We start from the raw sequence: 25,346 nt of genomic DNA on the forward strand, positions 1-25,346 counted from the left end.
TTTTAAAAATACCAAAATAAAAAGCCGTTTCCTAGAGGACTCATCACGGGTCCTTGAGTCCTCCTGGCCTGGCCTCCTGCAATCTCAGCTCTCACAGACTGAGGTATCCTGTCTTGGCTGCTCTTCCAGGCCCTTGAACTAGCGGCGGGGGCGGGGGGGGGGGGGGGACAGGAGGCAGCCTGAAGGTGCTAAACAAACAGCCCCCAGGCCACAGGAAGCCGTTCTTTCTGTCATCTCTAAGCTCTCCAGCACACTGCAGTACATGCAGCTGGATCAGACGTTCTCCGGGCTCCTAGCCGGGCTGGGCCAAGGTGGGGACCAGGAGTGGTCCGCCCAGCCTTGGCGTGTCGTCCCCTCCCCTGTGAGGAAGCAGCACTGCCCAGATATCCCTTCTGCTTCCCCACGACACTGAGTGCAGAGCGGGGAGGGTGGCTCGGCTGGACGCGCCCTCTTCCTCTGCAGGATTCTTCCAGACAGTGAGTACCTGACAGACTGAACTTGGCCGCTGCCCAGCGCCTGGCACGGAGCTGCAAACACACAGCACAGAGCCTTAGTGGAGAGAAACACGTGAGGCGGCATGGGCTCTGGGGTCACAACGAGCTGGCCTCCCAGCCAGAGAGTACCAAGGGAAGGCCAGGTGTCACGGTTGTGACCCCGTCACCTACAGGACTCCCTGCCTGCCAACCAGGAGCCAGATCGTGGTTCTGGCCTGCGTGCATGTGCACTGGTGTCAGAGGAGACCCTGAACGCCTGTCTGCATGTCCAAGAAAAGCTCCGCTCAAGCCACCTCCACCCAGGATCCGGGGCCAGCGTGCTTGGAAGCACTGCATTCTGGGAGCTCACCTGGGGCAGGTCGGAATCTTGGATGTTGAGGGCAGCAGAGACAGACTCTTTTTTTTTTTTTTTTTTTTTTTTGGCAGGTAGAGTTAGACAGTGTAGACAGTGAGAGAGAGAGAGAGAGAGACAGAGAGAAAGGTTTTCCTTCCATTGGTTCACTCCCCAAATGGCTGCTACGGCCAGCACTGCACCGATCCGAAGCCAGGAGCCAGGTGCTTCCTCTTGGTCTCCCATGTGGGTGCAAGTGCCCAAACACCTGGGCCATCCTCCACTGCCCTCCCAGGGCACAGCAGAGAGCTGGACTGGAAGAGGAGCAACCGGGACTAGAACCGGTGCCCATATGGGATGCCGGCGCCACAGACGGAGGATTAACCAAGTGAGCTATGATGCTGGCCCCAGAGACAGACTCTTGTTAGGGCAGCAAGGACTAAGGGGCCCTGGGGACACTCAGGGCGTCGCCAGGATCTGTCTGGGGTGTACCAGCTAGCAGATGACAGCTGCAGGAAGGACTTGGAGCCCTGTTGAGAGTCACTGCGAGAACTGTCAATGCCAGGATTTGGACAACACAGAGCCCAGCCTGAGGAAAGGCCTGGAAAGGGCCTGGCAGGGGTCAGGCTGCAGACGGACAGGTGCCAGAGAGCTTCAGGGTGCCGAAAGTACAGCGAAGGAAACTGAGTCCGAGGGAGCAGCTGGAGCAGGCGAAGCCGTGTGCTGGGCTCCCCCTTCCCTCCTGCAGACCTTCATCAAGCAGCGTCTCAGCGGGGCTCCTGGGGCGCAGAGCTGGCGGCAGAGGCCTGTGCCTCTGCTTAACTTAAGGCGCGTGATGCTGGGGAGAGGCCGAGGGGCGCGGGGCAAGGAGCTGGAAGTCGGGAAAACCAACACGAGGGGCCATCAGTGAGCCGGTTGGTTGGCACGGAGCGTGACCAGTGGCTCATGAGTCTGCTCCCAGGAAAAGCCTTGCAGAGTGTGCCCGGACCCGCTGCTTGGCAGGAGGAAGAGAGAAGAGCTTTCTCCACTGGCTGCTGACTTCCTCGAATCCTGGGTCAGGCATGGTGGACATGGGAGCTACCCCCGGCGTGTCCACGGGAAGCCCAGGGCCTGTGGGTGAGAGGGGCCCAGGCAGGCAGGAGGTGAGGGGCTGTTGGATTGTGCCTGCATTAGTGACTTCAGTCAGAGCCTGGGGGTCTGGAATGTAGCCTGAGAGGGGTCCCAGCCCAGCCCCGACTGACGACGGAGAGTCGTGGTGCAGTGACGAGAGCTGCAGGGGTGACCAGGGGAGACACGCGTGGTCCTTTTCTTACAGGAATTGCGAATCGGACAAGCCAACCTCCGGGGAGGAGTAGAGGGAGCATTGGGAGTGACAGTCAGAGGAGGAGGATGTGGGCTTCCTGGAGGAGGTGACTTTTTGACTTCCACCTGAAGAGCAGGGAAGAGGTGTCTGTAGCCAGTGTGTACCTGAGTGTGATGCCGGGTCACCAGCATCTCTCCCAGGTCAGGGCCTGGCTGGGGCTGCAGCTGCAGGCGTGGAGGCCCGCAGCATTGGCAGGGCTGCGCTGGGGCAGATGCTGGGGGGACACTGCCCTGGGGACACGCGGGGCCTGGGCAGGGTCTCCTTTTAGAATTAATGATGCAGAAGGCCGGCGCCGCGGCTCACTAGGCAAATCCTCTGCCTTGCGGCGCCGGCACACCGGGTTCTAGTCCTGGTCCAGGCCCCGGATTCTGTCCCGGTTGCCCCTCTTCCAGGCCAGCTCTCTGCTGTGGCCAGGGAGTGCAGTGGAGGATGGCCCAGGTGCTTGGGCCCTGCACCCCATGGGAGACCAGGAAAAGCACCTGGCTCCTGGCTCCTGCCATTGGATCAGCGCGGTGCGCCGGCCGCAGCGCGCCGGCCGCAGCGGCCATTGGAGGGTGAACCAATGGCAAAGGAAGACCTTTCTCTCTGTCTCTCTCTCTCACTGTCCACTCTGCCTGTCAAAAATAAATAAATTAATTAAAAAAAAAAAGAATTAATGATGCAGGGAGGGTGCTGTGAAGCAGGGACAACCTGTGAGCCTAGTACAGGGCAGGCACAGGGCCGTGCGTGCAGAGGTGTTCTCCCAGGCCGGGGAAGGGCACACTCAGCCTTCCTCACTGTCTAGCATCCTCAGCTCAGGAGCCATGTGTGATCACTGGCCCATGGTCCTCTGCTTGATGCCTGGGGAGTCTCCAGCACCTGTTCCCCAGCAGGTGAGACAGAGGTGGGCTATCCAGAGAGCTGTCCTCTGAGCTTATCCAGGGCCACAGAGCCGATCAAGACTGGCAGCTGGCTGGTGGGTCATCAGCAGGTACCATCCGAGCCTCATTGTACCCCCTGAAAACTGGCATGGTGCCCCCCGGGGGAGAGATGCCACATGACCACTGGGAAATCTGCCGGTTCCCACTGATCAATTTATTCATTTATTCAGAACATCTATTAGAGTCAGACCCCATGCTAGGTGCTATGGATACAATGGGGAATGAACACGCAGGATCTCTTCCTGTGAAGGCGCCTCCGGGTCTGACATTCTAGCTGAGGACACAGACGTCTAGGGCACCCCAAGGGTGTCATCATTCAGCCAGACTGAGTGTTCTGAGCCCGCAGTGCTGCCTGGTGGAAGAGCTTCCCAGCCCCCCAGTCTCGAGCTGGTCTTTAGGTCCCGGGGATCGGAGAGCAGTAGGGCTGGGACCCTGGAGGAAGATCATGGGACCCTCAGAGAATCAGGGGCCAGCAGCAGTCAGAGAGACGCAGGATGGTCCTGGGGGCTGATGGCTCCCAGGCAGGTAGCAGAGGATGGTGGGGAGGGATAGGAAAGGGTGGGCATGGACTTGGGAAACTGCCTCTCACTCCACAGCAGTCATGGCCATGGGCAGTGGGCTCTGGCCTCCCAACCCCCAGATAGGCCTGCCAGTGTGCCAGCAAGACTCATGTCCATTGCCCCACTGTGTTCTAACAGCCACCCAAGGTCTGGAGCCAGACCTTGGTTCTGGCCTGCACGCGTGGGTCCCAACCCCTCTTTGGAAGGCCGAGGAGGGCTGTGTTGAAGCCTGCTCCACGGCAGCAAAGCAGGGCATGCTGGGAAATCACTCAGGGGTGGGGCAACAGAGTCCTAATTCACGAAAGGCTGGGACGAGTCAGGGAGGGAGTGGGCCAGGTCCCTTGGCAGGCATCTCCCAGGGGGCGTTTGGCAGAGTGGTTAGAAAACACCGCTAGGATGTCCGAATGCCATATCAGAACACCTGGGTTCAAGTCCCGACTCTGCTTCTGATGAGCTTCCTACTAGTGTGCACCATGGGGGGCAGCAGGCGGAGGATGGCTCAAGTCCTTGGGTCCCTGCCACCCATGTGGGAGGCCCAGATGGAGGTCTCAGCTCCTGCTTCTACCTGGCCCAGCCCTGGCTCTTGGGGACATTTGTGGTGAACCAGCAGATGGGAGATCTCTCTTTTCCTCTCTGTCCTTCAAATAAATATAAACAAGTAAATGAATGAATGAATAATTTTTTAAAAAACATTTAACTGTGATCAGGCACCAAGCAGCAGTGCAGTGGGCAATGGGCACACATAAGGGGGACCTAATCTACTCTGTTGGGGTGGGGGAGCTCCCCAGACACTGCTAGGGCCAGCCCCACCCTGTCTGGCTGATGCCACTGCCAGGACCTATGGGGTTTGTGGAGAGGACATGTGGTGATAGGAAGTAGAGCATTCCCTGGTAGCACTGAGGCCAGGAACACCTACCCATCCTTCCTTCCTTCCTTCCTTCCTTCCTTCCTTCCTTCCTTCCTTCCTTCCTTTTAATTTCCTTATTTATTTTAAAGGCAGAGTTACAGAGAGGCAGAGGCAGAGAGAGAGAGAGAGAGGTCTTCCACACGTGGTTCACTACCCAGATGGCTGCAATGGCCAGAGCTGTGCTGATCTGAAGCCAGGAGCCAGGAGCTTCTTCCAGATCTTCCATACAGGTGCAAGGGCCCAAGCACCTGGGTAATCTGCTGCTGCTTTCCCAGGTCCATTAGCAGGGAGCTGGATCAGAAGTGGAGCATCCGGGACTTGAACCAGAGCCCATATGGGATGCCAGAACTGCAGGCAGCGGCTTCACCTGCTGCTCCACAGTGCCAGCCCCTGCCACAGGACATTGCCTGAGGGGAGTCAGGAATGGGACTGTGCCCCCCCAGCCTCCCAGCCTGGGAGAGACACACACACCATTGGTCACCATCAGCCTGTGTATCTGCTGTCAGCTCAGGAGGCTGGCGTGAATCACAGGTGTCAGCTGACCCGCCTCCGGTCACCTCTGACTGTCGCCCCTGTTGGAGGTGTGAGTGGTTCGGGATGTGAGTATGTGAAGTCAGAATCTGGGGCCCTTCAGTGGACACAGTGTTTTCCCAAGCTTGGAGGAAAAGATTCCAGCAGGAGCAAAACCATTCTGGGTAAAGAGCAGAAGGTCAAGTGCATGGTTGCCACATACCAGAGGGAGGAACAGGGAGCCAGCAGACAGAGCTCAGGGAGAGGCCTGCACGGGAGGCAAGGGTGAGGTGGCTGTGGGGGCAGCAGAGGGAGCCGGGGCTAGGCAAGGACACAGCGGTACCTCCTTGCTCCTCCAGGGCTCCAGTGCTGGCCCAAGCAATGAGAAGTGTGCGCCGGGAAAGCACCAGGGGCAGCCATGGCCAAGAGTCACAGGTTGCCAGGAAGGCAACGCTGAGCTCGGAACAGGGCAGGGTGGGCCCGGCCATGAAGACTGCCCGTCAGGACAGGGTCTGGGGCGGTGCAGCAGCCAGAGGCGGAGGCAGCTCCCTGTGGCACATGTGGGATCCAGGCGTGCTTGTGTCCTGGGGCTGCCATAGCGGGAGACCTCAAACCTAAAGACAGCGGGAACCTGTTCCCTCACGGCTCTGGAGGCTGGAAATTAGAAACCGAGGTGTCCGTGGCGTGGATGCCTTGGTAGGCTCTGGGGAAGAATCCACCGCGCGTGTCTCTCCCTGCTTCTGGTGTGGCTGCAGTCCCTCGCGGGCCTTGTCTTGCGTCAGTATCAACCCAACCTCTGCCTCCATCATCCCATGGTCATTTTCTCTGTGTGTCCTGTCTTCTTAAAAAGGCACCAGTCATCAGGTTGAGAGCCCCCCTCACCCACCAGCAAGACTTCGTCCTAACTCGATTGTGTTTTTCAAACACCCTTTGATTGTTCCAAATAAGGTCACGTGCATAAGGTACCAGGGGTTAGGAGTTAAATATGATTGGTAGTGGTGGTGGTGGTGGCACAGGTGCGTGTGTGTGTGTGTGTGTGTGTGTGTGTGTCTTGGCAGGGGGTGGGGGTGGAGGTTGAGGCCAAAACATAGGCTTTAAGGTCACCAGCAACGGGTCCAAGTACAGGTGCAGCCGCTCACCAGCTAGAACAAACCTCCTAGCCTGATTGAGCCGCCCCATCCCTGCCTAGAGCGGGATGATTGTTTACTGCCTCACGGGGCTCCTGGGGAGATGGCGCACACATGTGCAGTGGCTGTTACAGTGCTAACTCTAACGGTTCACAGCATGGGCAGGCAAACACCCTGGGGGATCCCAGCCGAGAGGCAGAGCACAGAGATGAGGAATCTGGTGGAACTCACACTTGGGAATTCAAGGAAACAGCTGCCCACAGCACAACACACTCGGGGAGCAAGCAGGCGCTTGGGTACAGATCTTAGTGCCCAGGGGCGGCTTCTGTCTTGAGAGGGCCGAGCAGCGTCAAGGGACCGTGGCTGGGGTCATTCTTAGCATGCATGGGCTTCACACTGGGGTACCAGGCTAAAGTCCATCCAACTGCCGGGATGGCCGGATGATAAGGGACAAGATACGAAGCCAGAGCTGGTTACGTCATTCTTGCCTTCTATTCGGGCTGGGAACGTGATGACCAAAAGGCCTAAAAGGTCGGAAGAGCGTGAAAGGAGGTGGAGTCAGGCTCGTCCCGAGTGGAAAGGTACTTGCAGGGATGAAGTAACGTCCTGGGAAGCCCATGCTGCCCAGAGTTCTAGAAGGTTCCTTAGTGATGCAGGAGGGGCCAACAGTCACCCACAAGACCCCTGGAAGTGTTGGACAGGTCAGTGGCTTGGTTCTGTCCAACCACCATAGATACAAAAGCAAAGACCAAGGAGTCTGTCCGAGCCTCAGTTTCCCTCTCTCTATATAAAATAGACGAGGTTGGAGTGTGTTCCCAGAGGCCCCCACCCCCACGCCAGCTCCAACAGCCTGTGATTGTGTGAATCATCCTCGCTCAAGTGGGCAGCGCTGCCAGGATGGGGCCCTCCATTCTGAATAATGAACTGAAACAGCAAAGGCTTGACATCTGTCCCCATCTTTCAAGGCAACTTGGACAAAATAATGCCTTTTTCAGGGAAATTGTTACCACTGGTGAACTGTAGTATTTCCTGCCTGAACCAAAAATGAAGTGGAAAACTCCAGCCTTCCCGAAGCCCGAGGGAGGGCACGATGGGAACGCTCCGTCAAGGTCGCGCTGGCCAGGTGCCTGGCCGCTGGAGACACAGAGTGTACTGGGCGCCTCTGCCTCCCAACCCCGCTGGAGCCCGAGAGCAGAAAACACAGCAGGGAGACTCCAAAAGCTCCAACAGGGGCCTGGAGGAAGAAGACAGAGTGCCCATGGCTTCCTCACCAGCCCCTGGAACATTCGGGCAGAAGAAGCATTGGCTGTGAACACCTGGATCCTGCGGCCATAACGTCGAGTGGAGACGCCGTGCCACTGCCTGACTAAGGTTCTGCCCAGGAATCCCCTGCAAGCCCCGGACGCTGTTCCCAGAGACGCATCCCCAATGCGCTCCGGGCAAGGACAGCGACCTGAGCGGCAGCACAGAGCCTCCCATGTGATGCACTTTGAAGGGGCAGGGTTCTAGAATCAATGCCCATGACACCCCCGTCACATCAACAGTAGGGAGTGTCCTGGAGCCTCAGAGCTGAAGTGGCCTTCCTGGGTGTCTCACCTGGGCTCCCACCCTGCCCCCAACAGGAGTCACTCGACTGGAAGCTCGGTGAGGGCAGGCGCCAGGTCCCTTGCTTCCAGCTGTGTCCCAGGGCTGTGCCGCTGTGCCTGGGCTGGTTGTCCAGCGGGATTCAAGCACATAGATGTCCAGCACTCTACACTTCCCTGGTGGTTCCGTCTCCTTCCGGTGCTTCCCCTGGCATACACCCCCTGAAACCAAGGGCTGCAAGAGCTGTGGCGGCAGCAGTCGCCCCTTCTGTCCCCAAAGCTGGAAAGTTCCAACTCACACATCCAGAAGGGATCCCCAGAAGGAAGGTCCCCGTGTAATAACCCCGTGCCGTCAGCTTCTCCCTGTCTTCCCAGGTTCTGAAGTTCACCAAGTCTTTGGGCTGCAGGTGTCCATGATGGGTGGGGTGTGGGAAACGCTGGGTGGGCAACGTGAGACTTGTATGTTTCCCAGCTCCCCCAGCCTGCAGAGCTGCATGGAAGCGAGGGGTCCACCCTTTCGGGTACTTCACTCCTCAAAGCTGGGTTTGAACTGGATCCCTAGTTCTTGTCGTAAATGAAGTCAGAGCTGATGTTAACAGCTACCGTTTAGTAAGCAGTTTGATTAATGTCCATCTCCCCTGTGAAGGAAGTAACCACATATGTTTGGATCTCATAAAACAATGGATGGGTGGATGATGGGTGGATGGACAGACAGATGGATGGGGCTGCTCCAAGCCAGTGGGTGGCTGCCTAGACGCATAGCCTTGGGAGAGTTTCAGAGGTAGAGGCTGCCCTGGCGAAGGTCTTCCGTGCTGGCCTCTCCCACCCAGATGCCTTCTGGCCTGTTGCACCTGAGGAGGGGAAGTGATAACCCGGTCCCCACTCTGCAGGGTGACGAGCCACAGGATCCCACGGGGCTGCCTTTGCAATATTCCAGAGGCCAAGGAGGGGCTTAGGAATGGAGAAAGCCGAAGTAAATCAGCCACAACCCCAACTGCACTCAGGAATTCATAGGCAAATAAGCAGATGAGACACAAAGCCACATGGGACGCAGACTGCCACTCAAATTAAGCAGGTCAAGGCCACACCGTGGGCCGGAGCAGGCCTCAGGGGAGTTCAGCATCAGAGGCTATATTAGTCGGCTTTTCATCACTGTAATGAAGAGTTGGAGACAAGCTGCTTTTGAAACGAGGTTTGTTTAGCTCAGGATTTGGAAGTTCAAAGTCCAAGGTCAGGAGGCAGGGGATGGGGAGGGGCAACTTTTTCAGGCTTTGAAGGGGCGGTAGATGATGGCACATCCCAGCAGGAACATATGTAGGAGCCAGTGGTCACATCTCAAACAAGGGGCAGTGATGGTGGGCCAGGCCTGCTCCTGCTACAACAACCCTCGTACAAGACCCAGGGGTTACCTCCTGAGAGCACCCCCACAGAGGCCTTTCAGTAGTCCCCACCAAACACAGCACCCTGGAGAGCAAGTTCCCAGCACCGGGACCTTTGAGGGCATGCTACCCATATCCAAGCCATAGCAGAGGCTGTCCGGAGGGCTTCTGGAAGAGGCAGCACCTGCAAAGGAACTCAGACCCCATGGTAGGCACTGGGCCCTCTGAACAGGGCCCTGGTGCGCCAAGGCTGAGCCACGCAGAAGGGGCTGCAGGAAGCAGAGCAGTGGAACAGAGCCCCCTGTGGGAGCACAGCCGTGAGGGGAGGCTGGGAAGACGGGATGAGAAGGAGGAAGCTCAGACCAAAGTGTGGGGGGGGACCCTAATGACTCCCTCATTAAAGTTGCAATAGGCTGAAATTTATTAACATCTGAACATAATCAATCTGGCAGAACACAGAGAGTCTCCAAAGAATTATAGTATTTGCTTAGGGCTTGAGGGTGATGGGAACGGGGGAATGTTGCCCCGGGAACACACATGCTGTGCTAAACCACGGGCGTGGGCAAGCGCACTGAGGGCCAGGGAAGCTCCTAGAGCCGAAACCAAGGGGGTTGCGCACGATGCTTTGACACGGTGATTTCTGGTGATAGGGACGCTGGCCAGTTGCTCGGCAGGTGTCCTTGCAGAAGTTCTCTCCATGTAAGGTTGCAGCCTCCACCCTGCAGACTTGTGGTGCTGGTGGTCTTTGGCAGTGGTACCCACCAGGCCGTTGTGTGTAAGGACCCTTCCTTCTTAACTTCCGGGCCATATTCATTTACTTTTGTTGGGGTTGGCAGAAAGGGTTCCATCTTGATTGGGATAGTTTTCACCACTTTCCTGGCCTGCACGCCACTCCCTGTTGATAAGGGCCCTGAATTTACCTCTTTTGTTTCTCATCCACCTTTACCCTCCAATCGGTGAGGGTATTCTCATTGTCCAGATGCTCTTAGAGGTGCTTGCAGGTGGCCTGCAAGAAGTCCTTGGAAAGTGGACTTTTTTTTAGGATTGATTTATTTATTTGAAAGGCAGAGTTACAGAGAAGCAGAAGCAGAGAGAGAGAGAAAAAAAGAGAGAGAGAGAGAAAGAAATATTCTACCCGTTGGTTCACTCCCCAGATGGCCGCAATGGCCAGAGCCACGCCAATCTGAATCCAGGAGCCAGGAGCTTCTTCGGGTCTCCCACATGGGCGCAGGGGCCCAAGGACTTGGGCCATCTTCTACTGCTTTCCCTGGCCATAGCAGAGCTGGATCGGAAGTGGAGCAGCCAGGATTTGAACCGGCACCCATATGGGATGCTGGCACTGCAGGCAGTGGCTTTACCTGCTACACCACAGTGCTGGCCCCAGAAAATGGAATTAAAAGATGTCTGGGGAAGACATTCAGCCTAACGGTGAAGCTGCCGGTCAGGCCTCCCATGTCTGAGTGCCTGGCTGCAGTACCTGGCTCTGCTGCTGACTTCAGCTCCCTGCTGGTTCAGACCCTGGGAGGCGGCAGCGATGGCTCAAGTAATAGGGTTCCTGCCACCCACACGAGAGACCTGGGTTGAGTTCCCAGCTTCTGGCTTCGGCCCCACCCAGTGAGGACTGTTGCATGAGCATTGGGGAATAAACCAACAGATCTCTCTCTCTCTCTCTCTCTCTCTCTCTCTCTCACACACACACACACACACACACACAGTCTGTCTCTCTGTGTCTCTCTGTCTACCTCTCAAACAAAAATGCAGAAGAAACACTAACTTCATTTTGGTGCTAAGTGTTTTTGGAATCTGTGCCTGTGGTTTGCATAGTACGCATTTTCCACGGATGCTTTGCAGCCCCTACATATCCATCCAGGGTGGGCTGCGGCAGGCACGATGGGCTGGGAGATGGAGGCAGGTGTAAAGAAGGCTTATTGTGGATTCTTTCTTGTTTGCGGTTTTTGAAGGACAGAAGTCACAGGAGATGCTCTAAATGCCAGTAGATTGCCGGACTGCATTTATGTGACAAAGCAGTGTGTTGAGGTGGGGCCTCGTGGGTTGTAGCTGTCATAGGATCCCATCCCCTGCGTCTTTATGCTCCTGTCTTTTACTTTGGGGCCAGGAACTCTCGGAGACCAAAAGTTGCTCCTGCGGCTTGGCCTAGAGTCGAAGGAGAGTTAGTAAATGTTGGAACTGAAGAGTGAGCGGCTCAGGCTGGGCTCAGGCAGCTGACTCAGCCTCACTCCCTCTCTCCTCTGCTCCAAGAGGGGCTGCGCAATCCGCTGCTGGTCGTAGGCTTTGCTCATTGTCTGTCTGTCTGTCTCTCTCTCTCTCTCTCCCTCTGTCTCACCCATTGCAGAAGGCAGATCTGGCCGTGGCCCCCCTGACCATCACCCATGTCCGGGAGAAAGCCATCGACTTCTCCAAGCCCTTCATGACACTCGGCGTGAGCATCCTCTATCGCAAGCCCAATGGCACCAACCCCAGTGTCTTCTCCTTCCTCAATCCCCTGTCCCCAGACATCTGGATGTACGTGCTCCTCGCCTATCTGGGTGTCAGCTGTGTCCTCTTTGTCATCGCCAGGTAAGGCAACATCTCGGCTGGGAAGCTAGGCAAGTTCCCACATCCTCAGACCTGCCACCGCTGCACCTGCTGCTCTCTCCTGTCCCGTGGCCCAGACCCTTTCCTGGCCCTCTGGGAACATTCTGTGGCCCTGGGCTGGAAGCACTCAGTCTCATTCTGGCCTGTGTCCATGCCTGTGAGGTGGGGCAGGTGCACCCCGAGTCCTGGGAGTAGGCTTGGAGAGGTGAAATCATTACCCCCAGCTGTGCCACCCGGGCCAAGCACATGGCACAGGAGACCCACATGCACATCCTGTGGCCCTGTGGGAATCTCCAGACTCGGGAAGTGGCCTGTGTTGATCTAATCCAGAACAGCAAGGAAGCAGTGCCCTGGAAGCATGCTCGCCTGCAGACACATGGCACGCATGTATACTTGGCTGTCTGGGATACATGCTAGCATCATGCTTGCACATTGGGTTGCTCCCATGAAACAGACATAACTGGCGGGGGTAGGAGGAGGATGTTGGGGGACGGGTTTAGGAGTGTTTAGTGAGCACCTACTGTTTGCCAAGCACCTTGCTCTGCACCCCACAGCCACTCTCTTATTTAACTCTCACAGCATTTCTGGAAGAGCCGGTGGGGCTCAGAAAGTCTTCATTTGAAGCTCTTCAAAAAGCTTGTGGAAAATGGAATTATAAAAATGCTACACCTGGACTTCAAATTTTGTTTTGCAACAAAGTAAACTTACCTTTTTATTCCATTTTCCATGAACTTGTTGGAGTACCTTGTGCTTCCCATGGTCGTACAAGCAGTAAGTGACACAGCCGGCATTTAGACTTGGGGGATGCCCTTCTGGCTTATGGTCTGTCCCTGCCCCCACCTCAGCAGCTCCTCAGCCCAACTCCCCTCCCTCCTCCCTCCAGCCTCCAGCCCCAGCCATGCCCAGGCTCCTTTGTTCTTTAAATCCTAACAAGGTGCAAGGGGAGACTTCTCTGGAGAGGCAATTTGAGATCCAAGGACTCCGCGTATCCGTCTTCCCTTCTCCGGAGCCTGCCTTGAAAGCCTTTCTCCCGCTCTGCTCCTGTTCGCTCCCTCCTCCCGTGCAGAGGGAGACCAAAGGGAAAGAAGTGAGCCATGAAATTGTCCTGCCTCCAAAGCTCTTTGCTGCAGACCGGCCGGGCGCTGTCGTGGCTGCCCTGCCCTGCCTGGTCGTCCCCGCTGGCAGCCCCACCAGCCGCAGAGAGGCCTCCACTCCGCCTCTGGTCTCTAATTGTCTAACAAGCCTTTGAAAGCCAGGAGCCACTCTCCAGAGCCCTCGCCACAATTGTAGCAGCCCTGTCTGGCCTCTCAGCTCCCCACCCCTCAGGCCCCAGCTCTCCCTTGCAATATGCCCCTGCCCCCTCCAGTTCCCTGCCTTCCTCTTGTCCTCCCTGGCTGGGAAGGTCGGAGCCCCCTCCCAAGATCAGCTTGGGAGACTTTCTGGAAGAGGGGGTGCCCAGAGCTTCTGGAATGACACGGGACCCCTAAAGAGAGAGAAAAGGAGCAAGGGTCCAAGCTTCTCGATGGAAAGAACTCCATGATACAGTTGTCACCTTGTTCCGCACCTACATGTGACTCCTGAGAATTCTTACAGCAGTCCTGAGCGGTGGCTGGAGTCATCCCCACTTTACAGATGCAGACACTGAGGCATCTGCCCGGCATCAGAAAGCTTTGCCTTGGCAAGTCAGGCTTCCCACCCAGCCACGTCCATCTGTACATCAGGGGTGGCAAACACAGGTGACTGCTGAAGATTAGACACAGCTGCCCACGCCCCAAGAGCAGAGGTCTGCAAAGGCTGGGCAGGTCCCAGGCCCACTCCAAGCAGCTCTGGTGTGGGACAAGACCACCTGTCTCATTCGGTAGCCTGGCCTGCCCAACACCGGGGCACAGGCATTGAACAAGGCCCTACCTTGCCGCCAAGATGTTGTACCTGGCAAGGTTGGAGGAGACAGGGAGTAGAGGCACTTTCTCTCCCCAGAGAGCAAGGCCATTGGCACTCATGGAAGGGACAGGTAATCTTGAGTGCCTGGCCAGGAGACAGGGCTCAGGACAAGCTGCCAGTCCAGGCCCTGGGAGGTGCATTCCAGCCAAACCCAGTGCACTTGCGAGTCTCAGGACAGAGAAGGTCACAAGCACGGTCAGTGCCCTGCCTGCGGGAGTGAGGTGCTCTCCCCCAGTGAAGGCAGAGGGTCTCCAGCTTGACTTCCAAGTCCGATTTACTCCCAACTCCAAAGGACCCTTTGCAGCCCCAAGCTACAAATCCAAGATCCACCATGAACTTCCTGTCCAGCAACCACCCACCCCTCCCCCTCTCTGACTGTAGGGTCTTCCCCTTCATCAGCCTTGGAGCAGGTGGTGAGGAGCCCAGCCTAGAGGCCATTCTAGACCCTGCTGGTTTGATCATGGCCAGCAGCTGCACCTCGGGGAATTCACCCTGTTGAAATCTCACCCCTGAGCCACACTGTAGAGTTCTCCCATATCCAGAAAGCCTTCCCCAGAGGACAAGGTCATCCACTGGATAGGAAAGAGAGGTGTTTCTGTGTACAGAATAGCGTACAGAAGTAGAGAACAGGGGCCAGAGCAGGGGCCCACCACAGGGGGCGGCTATGGAGAAGAGGGCAGATGCAAAAGAACTGATCTGGAAGGGAGTTGATGACCTATCCAATGAAAAGTCAAGTTCTAGAACAGTATAATGGTGTAATTTTTTTAAAGTTGTATTTTTGAGAGAGAGAGAGACAGAGAAGAAAGCTTCCATCTCTGGCTCATTCTCCAAATGGCCAGAGCAGGACCAGAGCCAAAGCTGGGAGCCAGGAACTCCATCCATGTCCCTCAGGCGAGTGGTGGGAACCCATGACTTGAGCCATCACGGCTGCGTCCCACGGTCTGCATTCGCAGGAAGCTGGAGTCGGGCGCAGGAGGAAGTGGGTACTGCAAGATGGGATACAGGCTGCTCCATCAGCATCTTAACTGCTGGGCCAAACACCTGCCCCTATTGCTAGGACAGATGCCTGCCCCTAATATGATATTCTGTATTAAAGAGCATCATAAATAGCACGCAGCTGTGTGTAACTGGTATACTAAAACAGCAGGGCCCCTGCGAACTCGTCAGAAATCGCCGGTCGTCTCCACCCCACCTTCCTCCTGCTGGGCCCCTTCAGCAGCGCCTCCTTTGGCGACCCACTCCTCACCCAGCCCCCACGCCGGCAGCAGCCCAGACCTGTTGGAGCCTGTTGCCCTTCCAGGATGGGAGTCTAAGTTCACTGGACCAGATCTGCTTTCCATTTGTCAAGCAGCAGGTTTCGCTGTCCTCCACCCACAGGTGCACAGCGACCTGCTCCTGCCCCCGACTTGCCAGGCACTGTGCTCCGTTACAGGACACACCCAGAGCCCCCACATCCCGGGAAGCCCTTCTCCCAGCCCACAGAGGTTTTGTCCAGTACCCTTCTCAGGCAGTTTCTCGTCTCTGCCCTCTTAATCCGAGAGCTCTTCCTCGTGGGCTCTAGAGCTTCTAGCAAGTTCATGGTCATTTCCTCTGAAAATCTCCACCTCGGTTTGCAGCTTCCTGTCTGAGGGATCTTCCATTTCATGACAACCGATCAATGCACCGGGTGTGAAAGCTGGTAGATGGGAGGTGGGAAAGGGCCGTCACCACATCGCGATTCAAAGGGCAAAGCAGAATTGCACTGGACTCGGTCCCCTGCAGGTCTGCCACCTTGGCTTCCTAGCACCACCCCAGCGCCAGCCGGGGGCTCCCCAGCTTCCGACTCGCATGTCCCCACCCGGGATCCCGTCGGTAAGCAGAGATTCCCTCCAGCTGTCAGGACTCCTTGTCCCTGGGAGGCAGGGCAAGGGAGAGCTTCAGCTGTCCTTCCTCCCGTCCATGCAGTCAAAGAGAAAACCCAAAGTCTCCGTCTCCAGTGCTTCCTCCGAGATGCTGGAGTCCCTCCACTGTTCCTGCCCCTCAGTGCTGCTGCGCTGTTCCATCAACAGTACCTTTTCCTCTTGTCCATTTTTACGTGTTTATTTATCATTTTGCATTGTGTTTCTTTGAAAGACAGAGAGAGAGATGGACAGAGGTCTTCCATCCTCTGGTTCATTCCCCATAGGCCCACAACAGCTCGGACTGGGCCAAGCCAAAGCCAGGAGCCAGGAACTTCCTCCAGGTCTCCCATGTGGGTGGCAGGGGCCCACGAATTTGGGTCAGCACCTGCTGCCTCCCAGGGTGTGCATTGGCGAGAAGGCGGATTTGAGAGCAGAGCCAGGACTTGAAGCAGAGGCACTCCAATATGGGATGCGGGTGTCCCAGCTGACGGCTTAATTGCTACACTGAACACTCTCCAGGCCTGGCGTTTTAGAATGATACAAGACGCTGAGTCTATTGTGTGTATATAAAACGACAGGCTTCCCAAAGTCCCTCCTGCCCTTGAATCTCGCCCTGGAGCTGCCCCCTGGTACTTGTTTAGTGCGGGGATCCTCCCAGACCCGCTAGCATACGCTGCCATGCGAACACACAGAGTGAGCTGTGTAGTTCTGTCTGCAGGGCTCTGTTTGTATAAATGTGATCATCTACTTCCTGTTTCTTCTCACTGGTTTTTGACCAAACAATACGTCTTGCTGCCCGCTCTGCGCCGGCCCGCGTGGAAGCCGCTCATTCTCTCTTAACAGCCGCGTGTAATTTCAGAGTGCGGCTCTGGGGTCATTTGTGTAATCACTCCTCTGTCGAAGGGCATTTGGGTAGTTTGCAGCATTGTTGTTTGTTGCTACGACAAAAAACACTTTGCTAAACATCTGCATGCGCTCTTCCTTATGCTCCTGTGCGAGGGTTTTCTTAGGGACGGAGGCTAAGCTGTGGAGTGGGCAGACTGCAGGGCGCATGCACTTTTAATTGTCAGCTGCTGGCAGTTACTTTGGTCACCAGCAAAGGGCACTAACGGGAAAGAACAGGGAGAAGCGTGGCCCTGACGGCCCCTCCCCTGCCTCCCCGGCAGCACCATGAGGAAATGGCTTCTCTGCTTGCTCACCCGCCGTCTCCGTGGTGCCCCTTCCCTCCTGCCCCCTGCCCCGCCGCTCAGCCTCGCTGGCCCTCTCCTCCTTGTGCCAGGTTCAGCCCCTACGAATGGTACGACGCTCACCCCTGCAACCCTGGCTCCGAGGTGGTGGAAAATAACTTCACCCTACTCAACAGCTTCTGGTTCGGAATGGGGTCCCTGATGCAGCAAGGTATGTGCCTCTATTGGGCCCCCCAGCACCACTGAGCGGGGGGAGGGACTCTGCAGAGCCAGCCTCAGACAAGGCACCCTGCAGGAGGGCCAGCGTGTGGCTCCCGACCTGCAGCTGCTCAGACTTAGCAAGCTGAGCCCCTGCTCTGACTGCACAGTAAGGGGGCTTGGGGGCAGGCCCAGGAGAAGACACAAGAAAAGTCCCCGGGAGAGCACCCCCACTCCCGCCCTGCTGGCCCCTGCCTATGGATGCCCACAGCCAGAGCCTCTTACCCCAGGGAATCACTAAGTGCCTGTGTTGGGGTCCCACGGAAAGACCTAACTAGAGGGGAGAGAGGAGGGAACAGGCTGCCAGGGACAAAGAAAACGCCATCGTCCCTCACTCACCTGTCTGAGATGCCAAGGCCTAGCACAAACCCTGGTTCTCAACAGGTGCCACATGAGTAAGTGGGCGGGTGGATTGATGCGTGGATGGAAGGGAGGGTGGGCGAGAGGGTGGATGGGTGGACAGGTAGGTGGCTGGCTGGCTGGGTGAGTGGACGGATGAGTGCGTAGAGGGATGCATGGGTGGATGGTATTATCCCAGTGTGACCTGTGTGCCCACCGCACACCACACCCCGTGCAGGGCCCTTTTTAATGAGAGAGGACGGGGAAAGGTCATTGCACACCCCGGAGGCCTCCCAGCCCTCTCTTGGCAGGGACAAGGCAGGGGCTTGGGCTTGCGTGGGGCTGCAGCCAGCCTGGCGGTGCTCACCAAACAAACAATTATAAGACGCTGCTTTCTCCTTGAAGGGAGCGCGAGCCCTGGCTTGGACCACTGGGGTGCAGCCTCTGGGATTGGCTAATTGGGTAGGGGAAGCTGAGCCGCCTCGTGGTCTCCAGCAGCTGGGTGGCGACAGGCGACTTTCAAGGGAAGTCACTCCATTAATGAGCGTCCCGAAGCCTCACCTTGCATCCTTGTCCATCATCTTTGTTCACTGACAGTTGGGGAAGACCCGGAAGGCCCTGGACGCGGTAATAGCGTCTTGTTTCCCTCCCGCTGCTATTCAGAGCACCTGCCCCTGATGCATTTCCCCACATGGTTTTGATTAGGAGGGAGAAAAAATAGTTGTGTATTTGAAAAACTCTCCCTTGAGTGATTTCTTTGAGAAAAATAAAATCATCCATATCAAAGCAGTCGCTTTTCAGATTGCAGGTCCAAATATTCTGGGAAGTTCAGGAGTCACTCGCTATTTAAATCTCTTGAAAAGCGTCTAGTTAATTACTTCAGTTAGAAGGTTTCGTCTAAATTGTGCTCCACACCCAGGGTCGGCGAGAAGGAGTGATATATTTCAGCAAGGAGCTTCAAAAAATGTTGATTTTTCTCCTCCTGCCAAGTGCCGCATAGTAATCTCATGTTTGTATATGACTTGTATTTCCAATGCAATTTCTCTCCAAATTATATCGTAGCAGCATCGCGGTATTCCTGTGAGGCTGGGACAGTGGAAGGACGATGCTCTGTGCTTTGCAGTCCCAGGGAGGGGATTGCGATCCCAGGGAGGGGCAGCTTCTGGCAGAAGAGCACATAGAGTGAGGGTTCACTCAAGACCTCAGGGACAGCCGCTCCCAGGCGTTGCTAACCGAGCGCCAGCCAAGTGGTCCATGGATAGGCATCTATGGATCTGCCGAGCCTGTGAAATGTGTGTGTGTGTGTGTGTGTGTGTGTGTGGTGTGCTAGAGCAGGCTTCTTAAATTTCAGCCTGCTACAGAAGCACCTAAAGGGTTTGTCAGCTCAGACAGCAGGGTCATCCCCTCCCCCTCCCCGAGTCACCGACTCAGCACACCCAGCGGAGCCCAGGAACGTGCTGTTCTAACAAGCATCTGGGTGATGGTGATGCTGGCAAGGAGCTGGGCTCTCCTTAGAGTGTCGGCAGTCTAAGACCCAGGTCTGGATGTCGTAAGGGACCACCTGTCTCCTGCCTCCTCCCAGGGTCTGAACTGATGCCCAAAGCTCTGTCCACGCGCATCATAGGTGGCATCTGGTGGTTCTTCACGCTCATCATCATCTCCTCCTACACGGCCAACCTGGCTGCCTTTCTGACCGTGGAGCGCATGGAGTCGCCCATCGACTCTGCCGACGACCTGGCCAAGCAAACCAAGATCGAGTATGGGGCAGTCAAGGACGGGGCCACCATGACCTTCTTCAAGGTGAGACCCTCTCCCTCTCTCCCTCCCACAGCAGCACTTGGAACTGACCCTTTGTCTCCATTCCCTCCCACTGCACAGAGCCATTGGGCCCCAACCCCCCAGGAGTCAGCCCCTCCTGTTTGCACCCATCCGATTTTTAAAAAATATTTATTTATTTATTTGAAAGTCAGAGTTACACACAGAGAGAAGGAGAGGCAGAAAGAGAGAGAGAGAGAGAGAGAGAGAGAGAGAGAGAGAGAGAGGTCTTCCATCCACTGGTTCACTCCCCAGTTGGCTGCAGTGGCCGGAGCTGCACCAATCTGAAGCCAGGAGCCAGGAGCTTCTTCCTGGTCTCCCATGTGAGTGCAGGGGCCCTAGGACTTGGGACATCTTCCACTGCTTTCCCAGGCCCTAGTAGGGAGCTTAATCGGGACATGAGCCATCGCCCATATGGGATGCCAGCACTGCAGACGGCAGCTTTACCTACTACGCCACAGCACTGGCCCCAGCACTGATCACATTGAGAGAGCTGTGGTGATATGGGCCTTGGGGGAGCATCTCCATGCAAATGCTGGGAGTTTCTGTAGCTGGGACAGGCAATGTGAACGCATCACATTTCCTGCCATCATCAGAGGAGGGCAGGTGGAGAGAGGGGGAAGGAAGAGGAGGGGCCCAGCCACACAGAGAGGCGCTGGGGGTGGCGGGCTACCTGCTGTTGGCTTTGGGTTTTAGTGCCATCTGTCTCCAAGAAGCTGGCCCGGGGTTTGGGAAGAACTCCCTGCAAGTGAGCGGGCAGCACATCCTGGAAGGAAAGGAGGAAGCTTCAAATGTGAACAAGTGTCCACACACACACATCACTTAGCCCGCTTCCCTCTTGGGACACTGGTGTATACAGATGGAGTCCCTGTCACCTGCTGCTCTTGGGAGTGTTCGGCTATGACTTGTCGCTCCTCCGGCTTTCTACACTGTTGGCTCAGTTCCCCAGTGTTGCTCACTTCCTACTGGAGTAGCTAGGGTTTTGGAAACTTGAGCTGACCCCGAAACCAGTAAGCTCTAAACATCCTTCCAGAAATTAAAGTAGCGATCACAATAGCTAGTGCCAGAGAGAGCTCACGGGGTGGGCCAGACGCTATTGCCACATGCTCAGCCTCATTCGATCTGCACGACAAATTGGTGCAGGGCAGCCTAAAGTTATTTCCATTTTCCACACGTGGACTCTGAGTGTCTGAGCCGTGAAGCAGCCGTGCAAGGACGCACAACTGGAGGATGCAGGTGCTGAGCCAGGTCTGCCTGCCCCCAGAGCCCGTGTTCTAGGGTGGAGGTGCTGGGGCTTGCGAGTGCATTTGAATCAGCTGCAGGGCGTGTTGTGGTGTGGGTTGCAGGCCCCACCCTCGGGATGCTGATGCAGGAGGTCTGGGGTGGAGCCCTGAATGTGCATCTCCCTAAGGTTCCCGGCAGTGTGGGTGCTGCCAGTCCAGGGGTCACACTTGGAGAAGCCCTGCTCTAGTTGCTTCTCAGACGTAACCAGGACTTGGGACCTTCGCAGCCACAAGTCCATTCATGCATTTGTTCATTAATCAATGGCTCTCGGTCTCAGTCTGGAAGCTGGGGGTAGTACTCCTGTGCTGGGCCCCGGTTCTCCATTCCCCATCCCTTGTCTCCTAGCTAAGCGCCTGTGCCTGCCCTGGGGAGTGAGCCAAGAGAGGAAGAGCTTGGGCAGGAAAGCTCTCTGCCTCCTGAGCATGGGAGCCCTGGCACTCCCCCCGGGCCCTAGAATCCCCAGTGTTCTGCCTTGAGATTGGAAGCAGCCACCCAGTGAAGACAAAGGAAAGAGGCCCCTTCTGAGTGGTGCTGCTGCCGCCAGGAGCTGGCAAGCACAGCCTGCCTGAGAGGTCACTGCTATGCACTTGGAGTGAGCACCATCAGGGCCTTGCCAATGGCATGGGAGGGCTCAGAGGACCCTGTGTATGTTGTGGGAGCTAGTATATGAGCATGTGTCTACACACGTGACTTCGTATGTAGCCATAGATACCATGTGTAAGGTGCCGCTGTGTATGCCTGTGTGTCCATGGGTGCCCATGCACAGGAGTACCTGTGTGGGTGCGTATGAACTTGTGCTTGAATGTGAATGAGTGTGTGTGTATGTGTGTGTGTGTGCTGTTGAGCGTGTATCTGATCAAGTCTGTGGCCTGGGCATGTGGATACGTGCCTGTGAGGCTGTACACGTGTGTGCCAGAGTGTCTGTGTGTATACCTGCAGAGAGTACAGCGTGTCTGCACGCTTGCTCCCACGGCTGCACCTAGGTGAGTGTGAGAGAGGAGTTGAGCCTGTGTATGTGTGTAATACCTTGTGTGTGTGTATGTGGGAGAAGGCCTGTGCATGCACATGTGTGCAACAGCCTTAGCATATGTTTGTGATGGCCCCTGCATGCATGTGTTGTGTGTGTGATCTCTGCAAGTATGTGATGGCTTCTATGTGAGTGTAATACGCTCTGTGTATGGGTAAGGGCCCATGTGAACACATGTGTACGTAATACCCTATGTATGACTGTATATATAAGAGCCTGTGCACGCATGTGCATCATATGTGTGTAACACCCTCTATGTGTGTGTGTGTGTGTGTGAGGGCCTGTGTGAGCATTTATATATGGGAGGGTGGGCCCAAGTGTGTAACAGCCTTTGCATGTGTGTGTGTGTAATACCCTGTGTGTGTGAGGATCCATGAGTGCATGTATGTGTGTGTAATACCCTCTGTGTGTGAGGACCCATGAGTACATATGTGTGTGTAATACCTTGTGTGTGTGTGCGGATCTGAGTGCATGTGTGTGTCTGTAATACCCTGTGTGTGTATAATAGCCCATGCACGCATGTGTGCGTGTGTGTGTAATGCCCTCTGTGAGTGTGAGAGGACCCATGAGTGCATATGTGTGTCTGATACCCTGTGTGTGTGTGTGAGGACCTATGTGTGCATTTGTGTGTGTAATACCCTGTGTGTGTGTAATAGTAGCCTGTGTGAGTGTGTGTGAGACATGCACATGCGTCTGTATGTGTGCAGACGTGTGCACTTGCATGCCTGTCCCCAGGCTGCAGCCCAACCCTTGGACGGCACCAGAGCATCTCTCATGCATTACGCATGAGCCTGTCTCTAAGCAGGGCTCCCGATCAAAGGGAAAAGGCATAAATAAGTCCGGTGCAGGCTCATTGCCGCTGATTGGATGCCCTCGCCTCCCTCCATGCTAAGATGCTCAGATTGGCTTCCAAGAGCCTGGTTCCAGCTCCCCGCTGAGCCTCTGTCCTCGCATCAAGCGGCACCTCCCGCAGCCCACTCCGCCCTCTCCACCTTCCCTGCGAACAGCGCAGCCAGGAGGGCAGGGGAGGGACACAGACGCGGCCCCAGCCAGGACGCTGAGACTCAAAGGTCCATGCTGACAGGGCCCCGGGGCCAGGAGCAGCCACCTCCTCACCCCCTGCAGGACCCACCCCACTCTCGTCTCCTGGTGACCCATTAATTAATTCCTCTTTCCGTCTGCCCGCACTGTCGCCTGTGTTAGCTCAGCAGCAGCTCCCCTTGCCTGGGCCTCCTTTCACTGGCAGCAGCGATGGAACTGCGATGTGGGCGGGCAGGAACCTGAACGTGGAGCCCTTGGGCCCCTCAGCTGGTGAGCGGGAAGCAGGGCACCCACCCAGCAGGGGTCTGGACGCGCCGACGTCCTCCCCCGCCCTCCTCCCCCCAGCCAGGTCCTTGCCTCCTGCAGAACATCTGACAATTGGAGCTGGAGGTGGGGACGGAGGCCCGGAGGGGCGGGCTCGCTCGCCCCCAGCTGCACAGCAGACGCACAGGGGAGCGGGGATCAAGTCAGGTACTCTGTCCACGCACAGCGCTCTCTCTCACACCACCCCAGGCGCTTCTCCTGGCAGGTGGTCCTCTCTCCTGCCAGTGAGTGTTTATAGCAAGGCTGGGCTCAGCTCCAGGAGTAGCCACGGACGTCCAAGAGACTTGTGCAAAGTCAGCAAAAGAAGGGATACTTGCTGAGCACTTCCTCTGCACCAGGCGTGGCCCCACACAAGCCCTGGGCCTGGATTCGCAGGCATCCTTTTCCTTATCTCTGTTGCACCACAGTGAAAGTAAGGCTCAGAGAGGCTACCCAATGTGCCTGACGTCACACAGCTAGTGCAATGCAGAGCTGAGCTCCCCACACCCAGAGCAGTCTGGATCTAGCGCCTGTGCTCCATGTCACTCTGTCCCTACTGCCTCTCTAAGGACTCAGTTTCAGTCCTCAGGCATCAGCAGAGGGAGAGCCACAGTCCATGGAGCTGCGGTCCCAGCCCGGCACAGTCCTGGGACCCGTAGCTGCTCACTTACCATGTGCTGAGCAGGTGCTGTGGCGTTGAGTTAAAGGAAGGCATTAAAACATGACAGGGCATTGCTGGGGCGAGGAAGCGGGTAGGTAGTGTCGCAGGAGGTCCCAGGGTGCGGGCCAGGCCTGCCGACTTCTGTGCCTGGCATGCTCCTGGTAGGGCTGCAAGGGGGTCTTCCAGAGCCCCCTGGCTGAGACTAGACCATGGGGGAGGGAGCCCCTTCTGTCCTAAGACAACAGCAGCAGGAGGCAGGACCAGGGGCTCCCCAGGGGCTCCAGACCCCTGCACCCTCACTGTGCGTACGGCCCAGGAGCGATGTTGGCCAGAGGCAGCTCCCGCAGTTCCAAAGGAAACTGCATTTGAAGAGCCGTCGGGAAGCCGCAGACATCACACGCGGCATCTCCCGTGTTGTCCTCGCCTCGTCTTGGCAGATACAAATTAATTAGGAGATGAAAAAGGAGGCCTTGAAAGCACAGCTTGGCTGTGAGAACTTGGAGGCGAAACGTAAAGCAGAACGCGGGACCAGGCAAGCGTCATCTTCGCAGGGGCCGGCCGGGGCTTTGAAGGAAGGAGATGCAGAAGGCGGCCTCCGCCAAGGGGACGGCCCTCTCTCGGTGGGGGGCTGGGGCACATCCCAACTGCCCTGGGGCAGAGGCTCGGGGAGGCAGCTGAGCTGAGGATTCCAGGCTCCTGGTCCCTGGGCATGGCCAAGCCCTGCTGCCTGCCCAGCCTCCGTCCCCGCCTGTGACCTGGAGGGTGCTCGGAGCCCATGCTGCTCCCAGCTGCACAGCAGCCTCCTGCCTGAGCTGGGAGCCTCAGGACCATGCTCCCTGGTGCCGGGCAGCCTCCAGTGCCTCCTGACCCTCCCGTCGGCCTCTTCCAGACAACACCTTAGCCCTGCCTGCACGCGGAAGCAGGGGAGGGGGCCTGGCAGGTGGGGAGCTGGCAGAAGTTGGCAGGGCACAGCCCAGCGCGGTCAGAGGAGCCTCAGATGGAAAGTCAGGCCAGGATGTGAGTCTGGGTTGCTGTATCTGCTAAGAGAGCGGCCTTGGGCCTCTGAGCCCGGCAGCTCACCTGCGCAGTGAGACCCTGATTCCCTCCATGCCGCCCTGTGCAAGAGGAGTCGGTGAGCTACTGTCTGGGCGTGTTAGCCCAGGGCAGGTGCATGGGGGCTCACAGGTTAAAGGCTTTCCCCTAGAACACCTGTCCAGGTGGCTGACCCAGGAGACAGGGAAGCAGCTGAACCCTTCTCTCCACTTGCCCCGTAGTCCCTTTCTGAGGCAGGTGACTTAACTGGAGCACAAAGGACACCCAAGGATTCTCCCCTCTTCCAGCCCACCCTGGATTGGGCCTACTGAGCTTTGTGCAGGACACGGCTGCCTCCCACCATGGGGGTAGCCACCTGCCTCCACGCTGAGCTCGGCACCTCAGGAGGAGCCCCATGGTTTTTTTTTTTTTTTTTTTTTTACAGGCAGAGTGGACAGTGAGAGAGAGAGAGAGAGAAAGGTCTTCCTTTGCCATTGGTTCACCCTCCAATGGCCACCACAGCTGGCACGCTGCGGCCGGCACACCACACTTGCTGATCCGAAGCCAGGAGCCAGGTGCTTCTCCTGGTCTCCCATGGGGTGCAGGGCCCAAGGACTTGGGCCATCCTCCACTGCCTTCCCGGGCCACAGCAGAGAGCTGGCCTGGAAGAGGGGCAACCGGGACAGAATCCGGCGCCCCAACCGGGACTAGAACCTGGTGTGCCGGCGCCCCAAGGCAGAGGATTAGCCTAGTGAGTCGCGGCGCCGGCCAAGCCCCATGGTTCTTAGAATGGAGCACACAGGCAAAGG

The 25,346-nt window shown here is 56.8% G+C and overlaps 1 protein-coding gene across 2 annotated transcripts in view; it reads left to right on the top strand.

The window, feature by feature from the left end:
* Positions 1-25,346, top strand: part of GRIK3 (glutamate ionotropic receptor kainate type subunit 3) — a 238,118-nt gene that overhangs the window by 197,140 nt on the left and 15,632 nt on the right. For both annotated transcript variants that reach the window (XM_070076997.1, XM_051832149.2), the window contains exons 11-13: positions 11,528-11,751; positions 16,870-16,988; positions 18,957-19,174. In XM_070076997.1, the coding sequence (XP_069933098.1) occupies positions 11,528-11,751; positions 16,870-16,988; positions 18,957-19,174 (561 nt within the window). The remainder of the gene's footprint in view (positions 1-11,527; positions 11,752-16,869; positions 16,989-18,956; positions 19,175-25,346) is intronic.

Source organism: Oryctolagus cuniculus, chromosome 7 (assembly GCF_964237555.1).
Source record: "Oryctolagus cuniculus chromosome 7, mOryCun1.1, whole genome shotgun sequence".
NCBI classification, from domain to species: domain Eukaryota; kingdom Metazoa; phylum Chordata; class Mammalia; order Lagomorpha; family Leporidae; genus Oryctolagus; species Oryctolagus cuniculus.